Source organism: Ovis canadensis, chromosome X (assembly GCF_042477335.2).
Source record: "Ovis canadensis isolate MfBH-ARS-UI-01 breed Bighorn chromosome X, ARS-UI_OviCan_v2, whole genome shotgun sequence".
Lineage (NCBI taxonomy): Eukaryota > Metazoa > Chordata > Mammalia > Artiodactyla > Bovidae > Ovis > Ovis canadensis.
In genome coordinates this window covers 99,907,606-99,925,258 of record NC_091727.1, presented here as the reverse complement: position 1 = coordinate 99,925,258, position 17,653 = coordinate 99,907,606, and the positions used below count along the sequence as shown (strand labels likewise).

Sequence of the window (17,653 nt, the reverse complement as noted above, 5' to 3'; positions counted from 1 at the left end):
TGCTCTTGCCTGGAGAATCCCATGGATGGAGGAGCCTGGTGGGCTACAGTCCACGGGGTCGCAGAGTCGGACACGACTGAGCGACTTCACTTTCACTTTTCAAAGTGGTAGTCACCTTTGAAGAAAACTTTTTGGCAGTTTCTTAAAATCAAGCATGTATCATCTACTCTATTACTGCATCAATTCCACTGCAGGATATTTCTCCAGAAGACATGAAAATGTATGTCCAAAACTTGCCCAAGAATATTCATAGCAACATTATTCCTGATAGCCCCAAACTGCAAACACACCAGATGTCCATCAATATAAGGGATAAACTACACACTGGAATTCTACCCTGCAACGAAAAGGAACACACTACTAATACAACTACATGAATGAGCTTCAAACATGTTTAAAACTAAACACAGAAGGTACATTGATGTAGGATTTAATGTATATAAAGAGGTGAATTAAGCAAAAATACCCTTCACCAGTAGAAATCAAGTCAGTGTTGCTTCTCTAGCGGGTGGGAACTTCCTGGAGGGAAACGTTCTCTCCTGATGCGCAGGTTTTGGCCTATTTTTCAGGACTAATCAAACTGAGCACTTGAAATCTATGCATTTCACTGTAAATATTTCAGTTCAAAAAATGTAAATACTGGGTGGGGCTTCCCTGGTGGCTCATGGTAAAGAATCCTCCTTCCAACGCAGGACATGTGGGTTTGATCCCTGATCCAGGAAGATCCCACATGCAGTGGAGTAACTAAGCCTGTGAGCCACATCTACTGAGCCCACAGGCCCTAGAGCCTGTGCTCTGCAACAAGAGAAGCCACCACAGCGAGTGGTCCCCACTTGCCACAGTGAGAGAAAAGCCCGCACAGCAGCAAAGACCCAGCACAATTTTTAAAATGTAGATGCTACTCACAATGATACACTGATGGGGTACAGAGTAACCAGAACTCATACTGTTAGTGGTAACACAACTTTGGAAAAATCATCTGGCCATTTCTCACAAAACTTTCTGCTTTATGTAATATCCAGCAATTTCTTACCTGTTTTCATCTCTAACCATGTACAGACTTGCATAAGAACACCATTCATAGGGATTTTATTTGTAATAGCCAAGAGTATGTTAAAAAAAAAAATCCAGTACTCATACATACACACATGCCTGAATCTCAAAAACATTCTGCCTAATGATAGCCTTATACAAGGACCCGTATCTTGCATTTATAAGTTCCAGAACAAGCAATTAGTCTGTATGTCTGGGGATGAAGGAAAGAATTGTTAAGGGCCACAAGGTAACGTGGTGAGGTGACAGCAACGTTCTCTACCTTGAGAGTGTGTATGTCTTCACCAAATCTCATGATATGCTTTAGGTTGAAGTCCCTTCAAAATTTGTTCAGAGCTTGTTATGTTTTTCAGGTTGACATTTGCAACTAAACAGAAATTGATGGGATGACACAGATATACCTATGGCTGATTCACGTTGATGTTTCACAGAAAACCAACAGAATACGGCAAAGCAGTTATCCAATTAAAACTAACTTAAAAAAAATAAAAATTGATGGGATGATTTAAGTTTTCCTGGAACAGCTGGTAGTACAGAGCTGAGGCTATTCAGGCTTCCCAGATGGCTCAATGATAAAGAATGAGCTTGCCAATGCAAGAGACTCGGGTTCGTTCCATTGCTGGATCAGGAAGATCCCCCAGGAGTAGGAAATGGCAACCCAACCCAGTATTCTTGCCTGGAAAATTCCACGGACAGATGAGCCTGGCCGGCTACAGTCCCTGGGATCCCAAGTCAGACACAACTGAGCATGCACACACTGCCATGAACTGCCTGAGGTTATTTGCACAATGAGTGTTAGTCACTCAGTCCTGTCCTACTCTTTGCTACCCCATGGACGGGAGCCTGCCTAAGCTCCCGTCCATGGGATTCTCTAGGCAAGAATACTGGAACGCGTTGCCATGCCCTTCTCCAGGGAATCTTCTCAACCCAGGAATGGAAGAACCTGGGTCTCTTGCATTGCAGGTAGCTTCTTACCATCTGAGCCACCAGAGAGGGGGTTTGGTGATGAGTTTTCACCTGGCTATATAATCTACACAGTGTATTAGAAGGGAACAACAGAGGATGAGATGGTTGGATGGCATCACCGACTCAATGGACATGAGTTTGAGTAAGCTCCGGGAGTTAATGGACAGAGAAGCCTGGCATGCTGCAGTCCATAGGGTTGCAAAGAGGCAGACACGACTGAGTGAAATGAAATACATGTAACAGGAACCACAAAGTGAAGGCTGTTGCAGTGGCCTGACTCACTTCACAAAGGCAAACCTACAAAGCGCATGATTACAGGAAACCACATCAAGGTGACCTTTAACATTGTTCAGTCACTCAATTATGTCACTTGCAACCCCATGAACTGTTACTTGTAACTGGCCAAGTTCCTCTGTCCATGGAATTATCTGGGCAATACTAGAATGGGCTGCCATTCTCTACTCCAGGGATCTTCCCAACCCAAGGATGGAACCCTTGTCTCTTACATTAGCTGGTAGATTCTCTAACCACTGAGCAACCAGGCAAGCCGGGACACAATTGCAATCCTCCAACTCAGCTTATGGAGACGACATCGGCAGCCCACTCCAGTACTCTTGCCTGGAAAATCCCATGGACAGAGGAGCCTGGTATGGTGCAGTCCATGGGGTCACTAGGAGTCTCAGCAACTTCACTTTCACGCATTGGAGAAGGAAATGGCCAACCCACTCCAGTATTCTTGCCTGGAGGATCCCAGGGGCAGGGGAGCCTGGTGGGCAGCCGTCTATGGGGTAGCAGTCAGACTGAAGCGACTTAACTCGGCTTTATGGGTTTCCCAGGTGGTGCTAGTAAAGAATCTATCTGCCAATGCAAATGAGACATGTGGATTCAGTCCCTGTGCTGGGAAGATCCCCTGGAGAAGGAAATGGCAACCCACTTCTTCCCTAGAGAATCCCATGGACAGAGGAGCCTGGTGGGCTACAGTCCACAGGGTTACAAAATCTGTATCAACTTAGCCCAACTCAGCTTTAGCAAGCTCACCTTCCCCTACTAGAAACAGGGGCCCCACAGCCAATGATCCCCTGGGAACAGTGCTTCGCTGCCTGTGAGGTACTGTACTCAACCCACTGACTGCTTTCCCTTAAAGGACAACTGTCACTAAATTAGTTTTATCAAGTGCAAATAAACATGAACCCACACACACTAGTCTTGTGCTGATTTAATGACATCCCCAAGGGACTTCGTTCAAAGTGGGACTCACTGCCAAATTGAATTAACCGACCTGTTTCTCCCAGGAGCCAGCAGGAAATACTAGAAACATTAGTCAATCTTTGGTATTCTAGCTTTCAGGGTTTTGGTGTTATTGCTCCAATTTCAGGGTAAGGTTTACATAAAATCACCTGAATTACCTCAATGCCCACCTGAAGCTCCCTCCCCTAAGAAGCCTAGCCATAGGCTACTTCAGTGACCATGTTCCCTGGCAACTGGCTGCAAGGGCAAACAGTGCCTAAGAACTAGGGTTTTGGGGTGGGGGATGTTTGCAGATCCTTATTTAAAAGCCAAAGTAAAATCCTTTATTATAAAAAAGACCCCAGAGCCACAAAATATGCACGTCAAGTTTTATTAGGTTCAAATACAAAACATTCCAAAAAGAGAAAAGCCATCTATTATATCTAAGTACTATATTCAACTACCAGTTAAACAAGGGAAACATGTTGTTCTGTTTCTTTTACAAGTATAAATCAAGACCAATTCTTTTCCCAACAGGAGCAGAAATAAGTCTGCTGGGTCAGTAAACTATTTGCCAAATAGCTGTCTGGTCATTAAACAGTCTTCAATTTAGTATTTGTTTTACTACGATTAGTCTCTATGTTCTACACTATCTTCAAGATACCTAAATAAAATCTCAAGAGCCAAAAGGTCCTTGGGAGCATAGACCCAAGTAATTTCAATTACAGAATGATTGAGGAAGACAGCTATGTAAGTGCAATGGCTTTTTAAATTTGGTCAATACCCTCATCATCTGTGATTGGAAGAGCCTATCAAAGTGAGGGTTAAATTTCTGCATATTTTCCACAACTGCAAATGGTAAACATGACAGTACTGATATTTACTAGGTAAACATTCAGAAGGTGAGTTGGTTCCTTCTAACCCAACAACTCAAATCTGTTTCCTTTGAGAACATTAGCTTTTACACCATTGGCTCTAATCTTCAATGCAATAAATGATAAAGCTGTAACGATTTGTTTGCATGACATGAACTAGGGTAGGGGGTAAAGGAAGCTTACAAAACAACTATTCTCTTTAAAAAAAAAAAAAACAAACAGCAAAAGCCAACCGGCCCAATTTTGTCTCCAGTTTTCAAAGTGTGCTTTCGAGCATTTCAGTTATGTTTCCAGTTACTTTAGTTTCCAGATATTAGTCTTCCACTTAGTTTTAAAACTAAATCTCACTTTTGGATAAACACAAGGAAATATTTTACTTACTGAAAAATCACTTTACTGGATAAAGTTACCTCTTATGCCTTTCAGTTTTCTAATCCAACTTTCTGACAATCAGTGGTAATTAGGAAGTTCTAAGTTGCAGTTGTCCCTATGACTTTGGGCTTCCCTTGTGGCTCAGCTGGTCAAAAATCCGCCTGCAATGCAGGAGACCTGGGTTTGATCCCTCGGTTGGGAAGATCCCCTGGAGATGGGAAAGGCTATCCACTCCAGTATTCTGGCCTGGAGAATTCCACGGACTGTATAGTCCATGGGGTCACAAAGAGACATACATGACTGAGCGACTTTCACATCACTTCTACGACTTTAGCTAAGTAAAGTCAAAGCTGAAAAAAGAACAAGAACTTCCTGACTACCTCCACTTACCCATTTCCTTAATTACTCCCCTTTCTCCATCTTGTCAATTACTTATTTTAAGAAACTGCCACTCCCTAGTTAAGAGTGCTAACCAACTGGGGTTGATGCCTTCCTTAGAGCCACGGGAACCCTGGAAGGCAAACATCTTGTCTGCACCAAACCAATTCTGATGAGTACTGCTTATGCAACTGTTGTGCCTTAAGGACAATCAGCAATTCTTCTGCTTCAACAGCTCTGTAAAATGAAAAGGTGCTATCAGGTCACAAGATATTTATTGTTTCATTCTGGAAATAACCCAGGAAGCTCAAAAAAAAAAACAAAAAACAAACAAACCCCGTCAGAATTCCTGTTATCATTGTACCAGTAGAACTGTTACTCAAGCTAAGGATTTAGTGGCATCAGTTATCAGTTCACCCTTTAGCAAAATTGGAACTGATACAGTATCCTTTTTAAAAAGGCTCAGCAAACAGTTTGAACCTCACACAAGTTTGTTCACATAGCAAAACGCTACACTTTATCACTCCAGCCAACTGGTAACAAAGGACTAGCAAGCTGTATACATTAAATACATTCAATACAGCTATCTTTGAGAAAACCTTACTCCCATTTTATGTACTAGGTGTTACAGATTTACCCTGCTAATCCTAAAATTAACCCATTACAGATAACTTGCCAATATCAAGGCATGCAACATGGCAATGCCATAGTATTTATACCTATAAAAACCACTGCTTTCAAAACTTACCTTAGCATTGCATTTCTCTTGTTGCCAGCTTTATCTAGTGTGAAAAAAATCAGCACTCCATGACCATCAAGACCATGACCAAAATTCTCAACCTGTAAAAATTAAATAGGTAACTAGTTATCTCTCTTAAGGAAATTCTTCAAAACTTGCCTATAACTGCCCTCTTTTCCAGAAAGAAAAGGCAAGTTCAGACTTGCAGCTTAATGTATTTCGTGTTCTACTATTTCTCTTAAGTGGTGGAAGCTTCACTGGCTTGGGATGGACTGGAATGGCTTAAATGGTTAAGTTGCATGGCTTATGGATTCCCATTCTGTTCCAATGGTGCACTGCCATGTTAAATCCATAAGTTGAACGGACAAAATTTGAAGGAATTAAGTGCAGTGTAAGGATTTTTAGTTGGAGGTCTTCAAGTTTACTATATTCAAGAGCATCTTTTTCAACTTCATGGCTGGACCTGGGTCATGCTGCCTCAGGTTTTGCTTTTTAAAGACCACTTGCAATAGATTTTCTCCATAGAGTGTAGTTTCACAGAACTAAAAACAAGTCAGGCATCCAACTAAATGTCAGGTTTGCAATGGCTTACTGGGGGTAAAGAGAGGGGGACCCCAAACTTAAGCCATTTCCTATATTGACTAAAAGACTAACTTGAAAAACGTTAAAACATGAAGCATGTTTAAAGGTCTTCATCAAAAATAAGATTTAAAAAATACCCCCTCCCAAGCCCCAGATCGCTACTGGTAAACAGCTGTATTAAGGCCTTTAAGTGTCACACATGCTTTAAAAAAAAGAAATCCAAGTGTTGAATTTGGAGGACTTCTAATATGCTATCGAACACTTTGTTTTCCAAAAGTTTTTTTTTTTTTTAATCTAGAAAGCATTTCCATTGCCATGAGGTACAGTATGTTTCACTGTACTATGAGGAAGGTAAGTGTTCAATTTCGACTTAGACGGAAAAACTAGTTTGCTTTGCTTACCATCTTTGCTGTTTCACAGGCATTTGATGCTTTAAATCTGATGTGGAATGCTGATAGATTCACTTTTTAGAAGTCATAAGCCTTTGAGAAGTTGGAGATAACTTCATTGCTTATCTATTTTCTCCTTTGCAATCAAGCTGTTCCTTAAAAGTGAGACACTACAGAGTTGCAAAAATTTGAAACAGTAAGAGCAAGCATCGTTTGCAGCTTCATGGTTGGTTTTGGCCAAACTTTTTATTTAGTATTCTGTAGTTGCTTAACACACACTTAAATGGTCTTATTGGGGAGGGGGAAAGGGGAGGTTCTTGTAGATTCCCAAGGAAATGTCAGAAAGGCAAAATATGGCCAGCATTATCCATTTGCTTTTTTCTGGGTTTACTGGGCGAATAGCACTTTTTTACATATATGCATCTGATCTCAGGTTTTTCATACTGAGAACATTTGAGATTTCAGCTTGAAGACACTCTGAAATCCTAAGAGTAGCATACCCCGACCACCCTCTAATAGCTAGCTTGTTTATATAGGCAGGAGGATTCATCTCTCCATTTTAGATGACTAGATATTTTGTGTAAGATAAACTGCTTGCCTCATCATTTACTGGGGAAAATCCTATAGAAGTGGCCTTTAGGGACACTTTTACTTGGAAGATTACACCACTAGTACACATGTCAAGTCTTAAACACACTTAACATTCCATTTGCTTGTTGAAAGCAATGTCATAAAATCAAAGATTAAACATGTTTTACTTTCTTTCCTCACAAGAACATAAAAATTATGGAAGGGGAACTTAACAGGAAATTTAAAAAAAGTAACACAATCTTTCCTTTTAGTAGTCCTTGGGTAGTTATGATAGAACAGGTTCCACTTTTGTTTGTTTCTTTGAACAGGGATTTTGGTCCAAAGTTGTTTGTTTTTAATATCTGCTTCTGCCTCCCCCTCTATCAGATCGGCTTCCTCCACGGCCACCACCTCTTGGTGCTCCGCGGCTTGAACTGCTGTAGGAATCTCGTGGAGGAGGGTACCCCCTTTCCATAGAAGGGGGAAGCCCTCTTTCTTGTCTGCCAACCCGATCACGACCACTTGAGTAGAGATCACTTCGGCTGCTTGAGTAACTGTCTCGACTTCCACCATATCCGTCACGTGAGCTGCTGTAATCATCATAGCGACTGCTTCCACCATAAGATGGCGGGGGCCCTCGTGTAGGTGGAGCACTACGTGAGTTACCTGCAGGGTCAATGGTCAGGTAATATGGCAACACTATAAATTGTATATATACAACATTTAAATCTGAATTTACAGAATTCTTGTATTAAACGTTTACTGTCTTAACTGGGAGATTTTAAACTCTGCCATTGCTGGCCATTAACAGGGATTTGCTCATCTGCTGAGACACGGAAATGGGTGGGTTTTAATGTTTGTTTGAAAAGACTGAAGACGGTGTGTATTTCAAGAGGATATTCCAGACAGCTTGTTATTTTATAGTAGACACTCAGCCAACTTTCCAGTGATAAGTTGCAATTTTGAACTGTAGACTTTCCTTCATATTGCAATGGTAAACATTTGATCTTGTTAATTTTAAGTTTTTAAATTGTATTTTCACTGTTGGGGGAAAACACATAAGGCTGCCAATTTAAGCAAGCAAAATCCCCTCCAAAGCAAGCCAACAGCCTCAAAAAAAACTTAGAAAAAACAAAAGCCCCTCACAAGACTAGGAAAAGCCCAGCTGAATAAATTACCCCCTTAAAAGCAAGCAAACATCCCTTTAAAAGCAAGCACCACAACAGCCTAATAAACTGGCTCATGAACCTAAAAACTCAAGCTGGTGATAGTCGGAGACCCTCAACCAAAATCTTACCATAACTCTCATATGAATCTCTGTAGGAACCTCCACTTGGATGATCTGAATAGTCACGATCACGACCATAGCCATCTCTATCACTATATTAAAGAGAAATATGTGTAAGCCCCAAAACAATAGTTTTTACAGCTAAAAAATTTTTTTACATCAAGCCATGGCAGCAAGAGCAAAGTCACATACCTATAGCCTCTTGACGGATAGTCATCACGTGAACTGGAATGACCATAATCACGGTAAGTATAATCTCTTGGTGGTGGTGCATAATCTCTTGTATCACGAGAACTTGGGTAATCTCTGCTTGAATAGCTACAGAAACAAAAGTAACTTGGTTCATACTTTTGATGAGCTCTCCTCAATCTGAAGTATTAAGAGACAAAAGCTACCATACTTTTCTGTTACCTGTCTTTAGTAGAATATCCATCATCTCTTGGGGACAAATAAACATCTCTACGAGAGGGCAAGGGTTCCCTTCGAGGTGGACCTCCGTAACTATCTCTTCCACGTGATACAGGAGCTTAAGGAAAAATCAATTTTAAAAATACACCCTGAGCAAAGTAAAAATGTATATTTGCATTGAAGCAATGAAAAGCAGTGATTCAAACAAATATGACAATATGGATGTATATGAGGAAATTCTCTAAAATTTCTTAATTACACCAAAATTATTTTCAATGCTCTGCATTTAACTTCATGACTCCAAGTGATCTAGGTACAATTTAAATATCATTTTTAGGATTCACCTCAATCCTTGTGTTATGATGGTAGGATAGACTGTCATATACAGAACATTTACCTCTTCCTCCCATTCCACTGCTGCTTCGAACTGGTCCTGAAGGGGCAGATCTTTTAGGAGGAGGACCCCCACTTCGTGGTGGTGGTCCTCTTTTTACCGGAAGTGGTCCCCTGGAAGAACTCATGTTAAAATTCATGGAATAGCCACCATCATCTACATTAGAACAAAAAAAATATCATGTTAATACATGAAAAAGCTACAAAAGTTTTGCTTGATCAAGAACAAGACCATTTCTGTTTAGTTGGGGAAATCTTTAGTTGTTAGTCTACAGAGAGACTGTGAGACATGTTAGTCTACATAGAGACATGAGTTAGTATAGATCAGAAAAGTAGAACTGAAAGGTTCTACTGAGGGTTCAAGTTACTTCAAAAAATCCCCCAAATACCAACAATACCTATCAAGATTTTTCTATAAGTGTTTTCCCCTATAGAATGAGTTAATCTGGATGAAGAATAGCTTATTGTTAATTATGTCAAGGCATTGTTAATTTAACTGAGTACGCCTTCTATGTTTCCCTTAAGGAAATCACTTTGGTAGATGAATAAAATGTTCTCAATTTCAAAAGCTAAGGCCTTTAAAATAAAGATTTATTAACCAAAGTACACACTGTGTTAGAGTTCTTAATTTATATACCAAGCCTAAATTAAACTTAAGTCATTACCCATGTGCCCTCCATGGGATGGAGGTCCCCTGGTTCCTCCACTTCCTCCTCTTCCTCCTCGAAGACCTCTGGGAGGGCCTCTGCTTCTTGGAGGCGGAGGTGGTCCACGTCTACCACTTTCAAATGAGGGTTTAGTGGCTTGTTCTACCTTGATGGCTTTTCCATCTAAAGACTAAATAATACCAATGGTTAATTAGAAATATTTAAAAGAGAACTTGCCGATCCACTATGCACTGACACTAGTATGTCCTTCAAAATGTTTTTACCTTTCTGTTTAACATTTAAAATTTTAAGGTATTATTTGAACTAAAACGTTAAGTTGGTAAAATTTAACAAGGCGAAACAATTACCAACTTATTAAGACAAATAACCAAAAAGAAAAGCTGAAATTACAAGACACTGTAGCAGGGTCCTGGAAAGGTTTATACTCAAATTCAAGAGCAGCCCTACACTGGACTTGGGTAACAATGTGCTATTTTACATACGAGGAAACATTGTATACTGCAGATAATTTTACCTTTCCATTCATGTCTCTGGCTGCATCCTTAGCATCTGCTGGGCTTTCAAAGGTGACAAAAGCAAATCCTCTAGATTTGTTGGTTTCACGATCTTTCATCAAGAGAACTAAAAAGTAGTTTTCAGGAGGAAAAAGTGTTACTCTACTTGAAAACGAAAACCAAAAATTAATCTGTAAAAAAGAAAGCAAGCTCAGAACTTCTTAGAGGACAAAGCACATTATCATTTCATGTGATCAATGCAATCGAAGTCATCACAGCTCACCTTTTTAATTATAATAACCCTGCATACATTTTCAGATAACTCACCTTCCACTATTCGTCCATATTTGCCAAATACTGCTTCAAGGGCTTTCTCATTGGTTTCTGTATTGAGGCCACCGATAAAGAGCTTTCCTGGGCGATCTGCCTCAACCATTTTTCCCCCCTGGTTAAAATCTGTTGGGAAAAAAAAGAGTTACCCTCCCTAAAAAAAAGTTCAAGTTTACCCAATGTTATGTATCAGGGCTTATTTTTTGTTTACTAAAATCATTAACATAATACACGGAAAGCAATTCTTAAGCCTCACCAGAAAACCTGTGTAATTAGTTTAGTGACAGCAGTTTAATAAACTGGTTTATAAAGCCAACTTGTAATTCCTCTATCTTTAATCCACTTTGGCAGTCTTAAGTAACTACAACTCTTCAAAAAGCGCATTTTACTTTAAACACTAGATTTACTGCATTTTAAAAATTAAATTGTTGTTGTTTAGTTGTTAAGTCGTGTCCGACTCTCACAACCCCATGGACTGCATCCCGCCCGGCTTCTCTGTCCACGGGATTTTCCAGGCAGGTATACTGGAGTGGGTAGCCATTCCCTTCTCCAGGGGATCTTCCCAACCCAGGGATCAAACCCCGGGTTGCAGGCAGATTCTTCACCGCTGAGCCACCAGGGAAGCCTTAAAAAATTCAATTATCCCATCCCAATTATCCTACTGATTTTTAAAAACCTACTCAGTCAAGGTCACAGACCAAACGCAGGTCCCTCTGACCAATCCAAGAAGTCTAGCTCCTTTCATTACGATTTCCTAGTAAATCTAAGCAGCAATTTAAAGTTTTAACCAAGTTATGACTCTCCACAGCAGCCCCTGCCCCGCTCACATTACCGACTTTTTAAAAGCATTAATATTATCTCATACGAAATAACGGAATGTGGAAGCGCGCCCTGTAACCCAGCACTCAAAGGCTGCAGTGGAACCCAATTAAAACCCGTCATTAAAAACCGCGTGGAAAATACAAAATGGCGACACTTGGATTGCGCCCAGAACAACCTCCCCGGGTCAGGGAGTAACTTTTGCCACCAGCCGCGCTTCAGAAAATTCAAAGGGCTTCCTCTCCAAGGCCCGCCAATGAACAAGGACCCCGCGCAAAAGTGCACGTGCCCGCCCGAGGCCAGGGCCATCCCCACGCAGATACCGGCGGAGGAGGCGCGGTCCCTCCTCGTCCCGCTCCGGTGTAACCTCCGCCACCCCCACCCCTGCAGGAGAAACAGCCAAACTTTCCGGGGAGGCACACTACGAAGCGCCCCCCGCCCCCCACCGCCGTCGGTTTCCCGTCGACACTCCCAGCTTTGCCTAAATAGGTCGGCACCTCCGGGTTCTTAAAATGGCGTCCGCCACCTTCATCTCCACGGAGATAATCCCAAATTGTAACGTGGCAAGAATGGACGCAAGATACACAGTAACGAAAAGGACTCACGTACTGGAGAGATGAACGACGGTCTCAAGCTCCTACGAGCTCGCCAACAGCGGCTTCCAAGCAGCTCGGCACGCGGGAGGGCAGCCGACCCTGAGAACGGAAGCTGTGAGGCGCTCGCACTACTGCGCAACGAGGGCGAACAAAGGAGACAGCAAACTTTATACGGCCCGGGAACGAGGCTCAAGGACCCGGATGGAGGCGGGGCTTAGAATTTGAAACGTGTAGGGAGGGGGAGAGGTTCCCAGTATCCTCACTGGCTGTTCCCGCTGTTAATCACTCTTCGCTCCTCCCCTTTTCCCGGGCCCTTGTCTCTTCGGCCGGCCCCAGTTTCTAACCGTTTTCCCAGCCCCCACCGGTGCTCCACAAACCCGCGTTTTTGCTTTCTGCTAAAATGGTTCACAGACTGAATATAATAAAGAATTCAAATTTTTTGCATGTTCTAGTGGTCCCGGCAAGGTGCTAAACTTTACAACCATTAACTCATTTAATTCTCGAAACAACATGACGAGGGTAGAACTATGCCAGTTTTGCAGAAAGGAAAAACAAAGGAGTTTAGATAATAAAATATATTTCCCCAAAATGCCTTTAACAAGAATTTTTGGTGAATGGGGAAAATTCTGATAAATGTCAAGTGGGGGAAAAAACCTGTAGTAAACAGCGGGGAGATAACCCGTTTTATAAAACAATTACTGAGCACCTACTAAATTGCAGGCAGGCTCTGGGCTTGGCCGTGAGGGTACAACCCAGAATAAGCAAGACGAGGTCAACGCGCTTCATTGGTAATGCTGCCAGATTTAGCAGGTGAAAATACAGAAAACACCGTCAGGTTTGAATTTCGGATACCAAATACTTTTTTCAGTATAATAGCTCTCAATATGATGTACTTATTAGGCATTTATCTGAAATGCAAATTTAACTGGAGTTTTCATTTTTACCTGTCAATCCTACTCGTGGAGGGGATCACAAACATTTCTGATTTGCTAATTTCTTTAAAAACTGAAGAAGAAATTTAAATACAATTAACAAATTAATTGCACGCTGTGATTACTGCTAGGGAGAAAGTAAACTCGGTGCTTTGATAGACAATATTTGAGAGACCAAATTCGATCTAACCCTCAGGGAAGGTCTACCTGAAGAAGTGACTTTGGAGGTCAGATCTGAGGAAGAAAAGAAACCCTCCATGGGTAAGCTGGAGGGCAGGGGAGGATCAGAAGCTTTTCAGAAAAAGAAGCACAAAGTGGAGTGAAAGACCTTGCATGTTTCAAGGGACAAAAAGGGATCCAGGGTGACCAGAATTTAAGGGGCATTATATGAGGGAGCCAAGGCAGGCAGAACATTCAAACCCACTACAAGATTGCAGGGGGTAGGTGTGGAAACAGGGACAACAATGGGGCTGTGCAAATGGACCAGGAAAGAGAAGACAGTGCCTTGAATTAAGGTTGTGGCAGGTGTATATGGCAAGCAGCATGGACAGGATTTGCTCATGAATCAGATGGAAAAGCATTGAGGTATAATTTGAAAAACAGGATAAGTCATTATGGATGAGTAAATATCTGGTATTAGTAAGGGGTGGCCATTTACTAAAACAGCTGCAAAGGAGCAAGTTTGGGGATGTGGGTGGGGATGGAGAAATCTGATGCTCAGAGTTAAGATCAGGGCTAAATTTGTTGCTTTAGAAATAGTAATAAAATTCATCAGAATGAATGAGACCACCAAAGAAGAGACTATAATGGGGAAAAGAGAAGTCCCCCAATCGCACAGTATTAAGTATTAAAAAATACATGTGGAGAGAAAGACACTGGAAGGAAATAGGCTAAAATGTTACCAGTTTATTTTGTGAACAGTTGTTATTTTTCTTCTACACAGTTACAGTTGGTCTGTCTGCCATGGTGAATTATGATTTATGCCGGGGAGGTGGTAGTAAATGATGCTCAACTCAGGTCATAGGTAAAAACCCCCAGGGTACTTTGGAACCAGCTCTGAGTTATTAACATTAATGGAGGGAATACTGCTCAGTAGCATAAGAATATTTGTTCTTATTTTTTTGTTTTCTCAGCCAAATGATAACAAGAAAAGCAAAAGTCACGTCTACTTGTGTTCAGAATAAGTTATATATACTATTGTCTCTGCCAATAGTTGGGAACTGGCCAGGTTGGCATAAACCACTTAAATGTATGGCTCAGGAAGCAGAGTTTGCACCTCCAGGGAGAATTAGGAGAAATCCCTCCCCCTGAGGCCAGCAAGCACTCTTTCTCTGTCTCAGATCCAGACAGAGGATGACAGGGCCTCTTCCAGTCTAGGGCAAAACAGGGCTGACTCTACCATAGATGGCTTTGTCCCCTTGGGTCTCAAGATGGGAACAGATCACGCAGGTTTTGTGGTTGGTGCTCAGGAATATGGGGATGGGGGTAGGGAGTGTTGTGCTCTAGACTAGGGTAGACAGCACTTCAAAGGACCACAAGAGAGAGGAAGGTGTGGTGGGGGATGTCTAGTTGAAGAATCTGTAAGACAGGATCATTATGGCTGTAGCTTAGAATCTAGAGGTGAGACAGAGAGGACAAAGCAAGTAGGTGGAGAGGGAGGCAGAGGGTGTACTGATTTGATCAGAAGTGGAGGTAATCAGATTTCATCTAAAGAGATCACCATGGCTGTGCTGGGGAAGGGAGGGGCAGGAAGCAGGGTGTTGCTGATGTAGTTCCAAGAGAGAAGGGATGTGGGCAGGCTGAGAGTTAGCAACTCTGGTCCACAGACAGTCCAGTAAGCAAGTCTCACACTGCCCCAAATGAATCTCTGAATCCCATCCTTCCCTCTCCTGGATCTTCTAGATTTTTCTCTTTACTTCTTTCTTCCTGTTTACTCCTTTGGATTATTATTACATGTAGTTATAGTTTTCTTAACTCTGGTTTTTCCTTTGCCCCATTTGTTTCTCTCCAGATGTCATCTCAGTGATTGATGGTCTGAGTCAAGTTATATTAAATTTGCCCCTATGTATCCCTGGAATATAATCAGTGCTAAATAAATATTGACTGAATGAATTACAGGACTTCCCAGGTGGTACTAGTGATAAAGAACCCACCTGCCAATGCAGAAGATGTAAAAGACATGGGTTTGATCCCTGGGTAGGGAAGATCCTCTGGAGGAGGGCATGGCAACCCATTCCAGTATTCTTGCCTGGAGAATCTCATGGACAGAGGAGCCTGGCAGGCTACAGTCCATAGGGTCGCAAAAAGTCGTACTGAAGTGACTTAGCACACACGCATGAATGAACTACAAGCTTTTTTTATCCTCCGTGGTACTTAGTATAAGATGGGTGTATAATAAGTATTTAATGAATACTGATGGCCTTGTCTCAAATCCCAATTCACCTGAAAAGGGCTCACTTTTTTTTCACTGAACAAACAACAATAAAACAAAAACACTCCATAGTTTTAAAAACTTAAAACCATTAAATGGTTAAGAAATAACCTTCAGTCATCAAGCTAAGGGTCCCTTTGTGATGAGTTAGTTAAAGGAAAGCTCTCCTGTCAGCCTTGCATTTTTACAGAAAAAGCAAATGTGAGGTCACTCTGCAGCCAGTTATGCCTGTTTTTCAAATTACAGAAAGATATCTTGCCACTTGTTCTAAAAATGTCTGTTATCTGGCATGAAACAAGGAGGAAGGGAGAGAAGAATTGTATGTGATTAAAGATTGGGAGGCTTTCCAAGACACTTTTCAGAAGATAGCCTACTTTGCTACAACAAGCAAGGAAAAAAACTTTGTAACCAGTGTACAGCTCTGATATAGGGTAACTGGAAGGATGAGTGAAGATAGAATTCTACTGTATCTTTCTCTACAGTGGAGGAGATGATGACTTTTAAACAGGCTTCATATTTGAGCTTCCCTTGTGGCTCAAACAGTAAAGAATCTGCCTGCAATACAAGAGACCCTGGTTTGATCCCTGGGTCAGGAAGATCCCCTGGAGAAAGAAAAGGCAACCCATTCCAGTATTCTTGCCTAGAAAACTCCATGGTCAGAGGAGCCTGGTGGGCTACTGCCAAGAGCTGGACACAACTGAGCAACTAATGCTTTCACCTTTCATACCCCCTTAAAAAGGAACTGAAGCAAACCATAAGAAATATCTCAAAATGGTGGGGGCTGGAAAGATGATTGCATTTTCAATAACTTGTGTCAAGGCAATTAGAGAGCCTTTGGAAGGGAGAAAGAAATCTGGATTTGTTAGGAGAACCACTGACCTAAATCCCCCACCCTGGCCAGACACCACAGTAACCATTTGTATGAGTTGTTTTACTACAGGAGGTCCTGGTAGGGAACATAGAACTGACAAGCCACCAGCAACCGCAAGAATTCAGGAAAGGTCAAAAGGAGACACCAGTCTGTAAGTCCTACCAACCTTCCAGGATCCTTCTTGCTGAAATTCATCTTGGTTAAGGGATGCATTCACCACCAGGAAGGACCTGTGTCAGAATGATTGGCCAGAGACAACCCAGAAACTAATCCCATCACCATAAAACCCAAGACTGCAAGCCATGTGACAGAGAAGTTCTCCTGGGCTCCCTTACCCTCCTGCTCTCCTCCCAGGCACCCCTTCCCAAGAAAATTTCTTGTTTTGTCAGCATCTGTGTCTCCTCAGACAATTCCTGAGTGATAAACAAGAGACCCCACTTGGGCCCTTGAAGTAAGTGGTTCCCCTTCCTGCAATAGATTCATGCCACACTTTTTGAAAGAAAGTGTTAGTCAGTCGTGTCCAACTCTTTTGCAAGCCCATGGACTGTAGCCTGCCAGGCTCCTCTGTCCATGGATTTCTCCAAGCAAGAATACTGGAGTGAGTTGTCATTCCCTTCTCCAGGGGATCCTCCCAACCCAGAGATTGAACCTGAGTCTCCTGCATTGCAGGTGGATTCCTTACCATCTGAGCCACCAGGGAAGACCACATTTTTTACTCCAAAATAAATTCCAGCTCCAAGGTTTAAATGTACAATGTAGAACCACTGAAGTACTAGAAGAAAAATGGGTAGATACTTTTATAATCTTGTCATGAGGAACATCCATCTGCTCATTCATTTAGCAAATATTTATTCAGTGCTTACTGTGTGTCAGCCTGCTTTGAGTGTTGAGAATTCATCAGTGAACAAAAAGACAATAGTCCCTGACCACCTAAAGCTAATATTTTAGTGAGGAGGGCTAGACAATAAACAATAAATCAAATACATAATGTGTGTTTGAAAATGAAAGGTGCTATGAAACAAATTCTTTGGCCTTGCCTTTCTTTGGGATTGGAATGAAAACTGACCTTTTCCAGTCCTGTGGCCACTGCTGAGTTTTCCAAATTTGCTGGCATATTGACTGCAGCACTTTCACAGCATCATCTTTTAGAATTTGAAATAGCTCTGCTGGAATCCCATCACCTCCACTAGCTTTGTTTGTAGTGATGCTTCCTAAGGCCCACTGACTAAGGCTAAGTGCTGACTTAGCACTCCAGGATGTCTGGCTCTAGGT

At 41.8% G+C, this 17,653-nt stretch overlaps 1 protein-coding gene and 1 non-coding gene across 5 annotated transcripts; both read right to left on the bottom strand.

The window, feature by feature from the left end:
* Positions 1 to 3,621: 3,621 nt before the first annotated feature.
* RBMX (RNA binding motif protein X-linked) lies at positions 3,622 to 12,433 on the bottom strand. 4 transcript variants are annotated; one of them, XM_070290669.1, is made up of 11 exons: positions 12,161 to 12,433; positions 10,730 to 10,858; positions 10,423 to 10,529; positions 9,906 to 10,077; positions 9,245 to 9,397; positions 8,851 to 8,965; positions 8,632 to 8,757; positions 8,449 to 8,531; positions 6,594 to 7,817; positions 5,620 to 5,711; positions 3,622 to 5,177 (listed from the first exon to the last, which is right to left on the bottom strand). In XM_070290669.1, the coding sequence occupies exons 2-9, from the start codon at positions 10,836 to 10,838 to the stop codon at positions 7,507 to 7,509; spliced, it is 1,176 nt and encodes a 391-aa protein (XP_070146770.1). In that variant the 5' UTR covers positions 10,839 to 10,858; positions 12,161 to 12,433; the 3' UTR covers positions 3,622 to 5,177; positions 5,620 to 5,711; positions 6,594 to 7,506. The 4 variants fall into 4 exon arrangements, with proteins under 4 accessions (XP_070146770.1, XP_070146769.1, XP_070146772.1 ...); XM_070290668.1 differs by having other exon boundaries at positions 3,622 to 5,108; XM_070290671.1 differs by having other exon boundaries at positions 12,157 to 12,340.
* LOC138931261 (small nucleolar RNA SNORD61) lies at positions 10,610 to 10,681 on the bottom strand. The gene has a single exon (XR_011446507.1). It is a non-coding gene; the product is annotated as a small nucleolar RNA SNORD61 (small nucleolar RNA).
* Positions 12,434 to 17,653: the final 5,220 nt, after the last annotated feature.

Bases quoted from the DNA above. Each gene is read 5' to 3' on its own strand.
- RBMX (XM_070290669.1), bottom strand. From the start codon at position 10,838: ATGGTTGAGGCAGATCGCCCAGGAAAGCTCTTTATCGGTGGCCTCAAT. The intron at 8,966-9,244 runs GTAAATGTTCTG...TTTTTCCTTAAG, and splicing joins CAGTGGAATGGGAGGAAGAG to CTCCTGTATCACGTGGAAGA. The intron at 8,532-8,631 runs GTATGTGACTTT...TCTTTAATATAG, and splicing joins TATCCGTCAAGAGGCTATAG to TGATAGAGATGGCTATGGTC.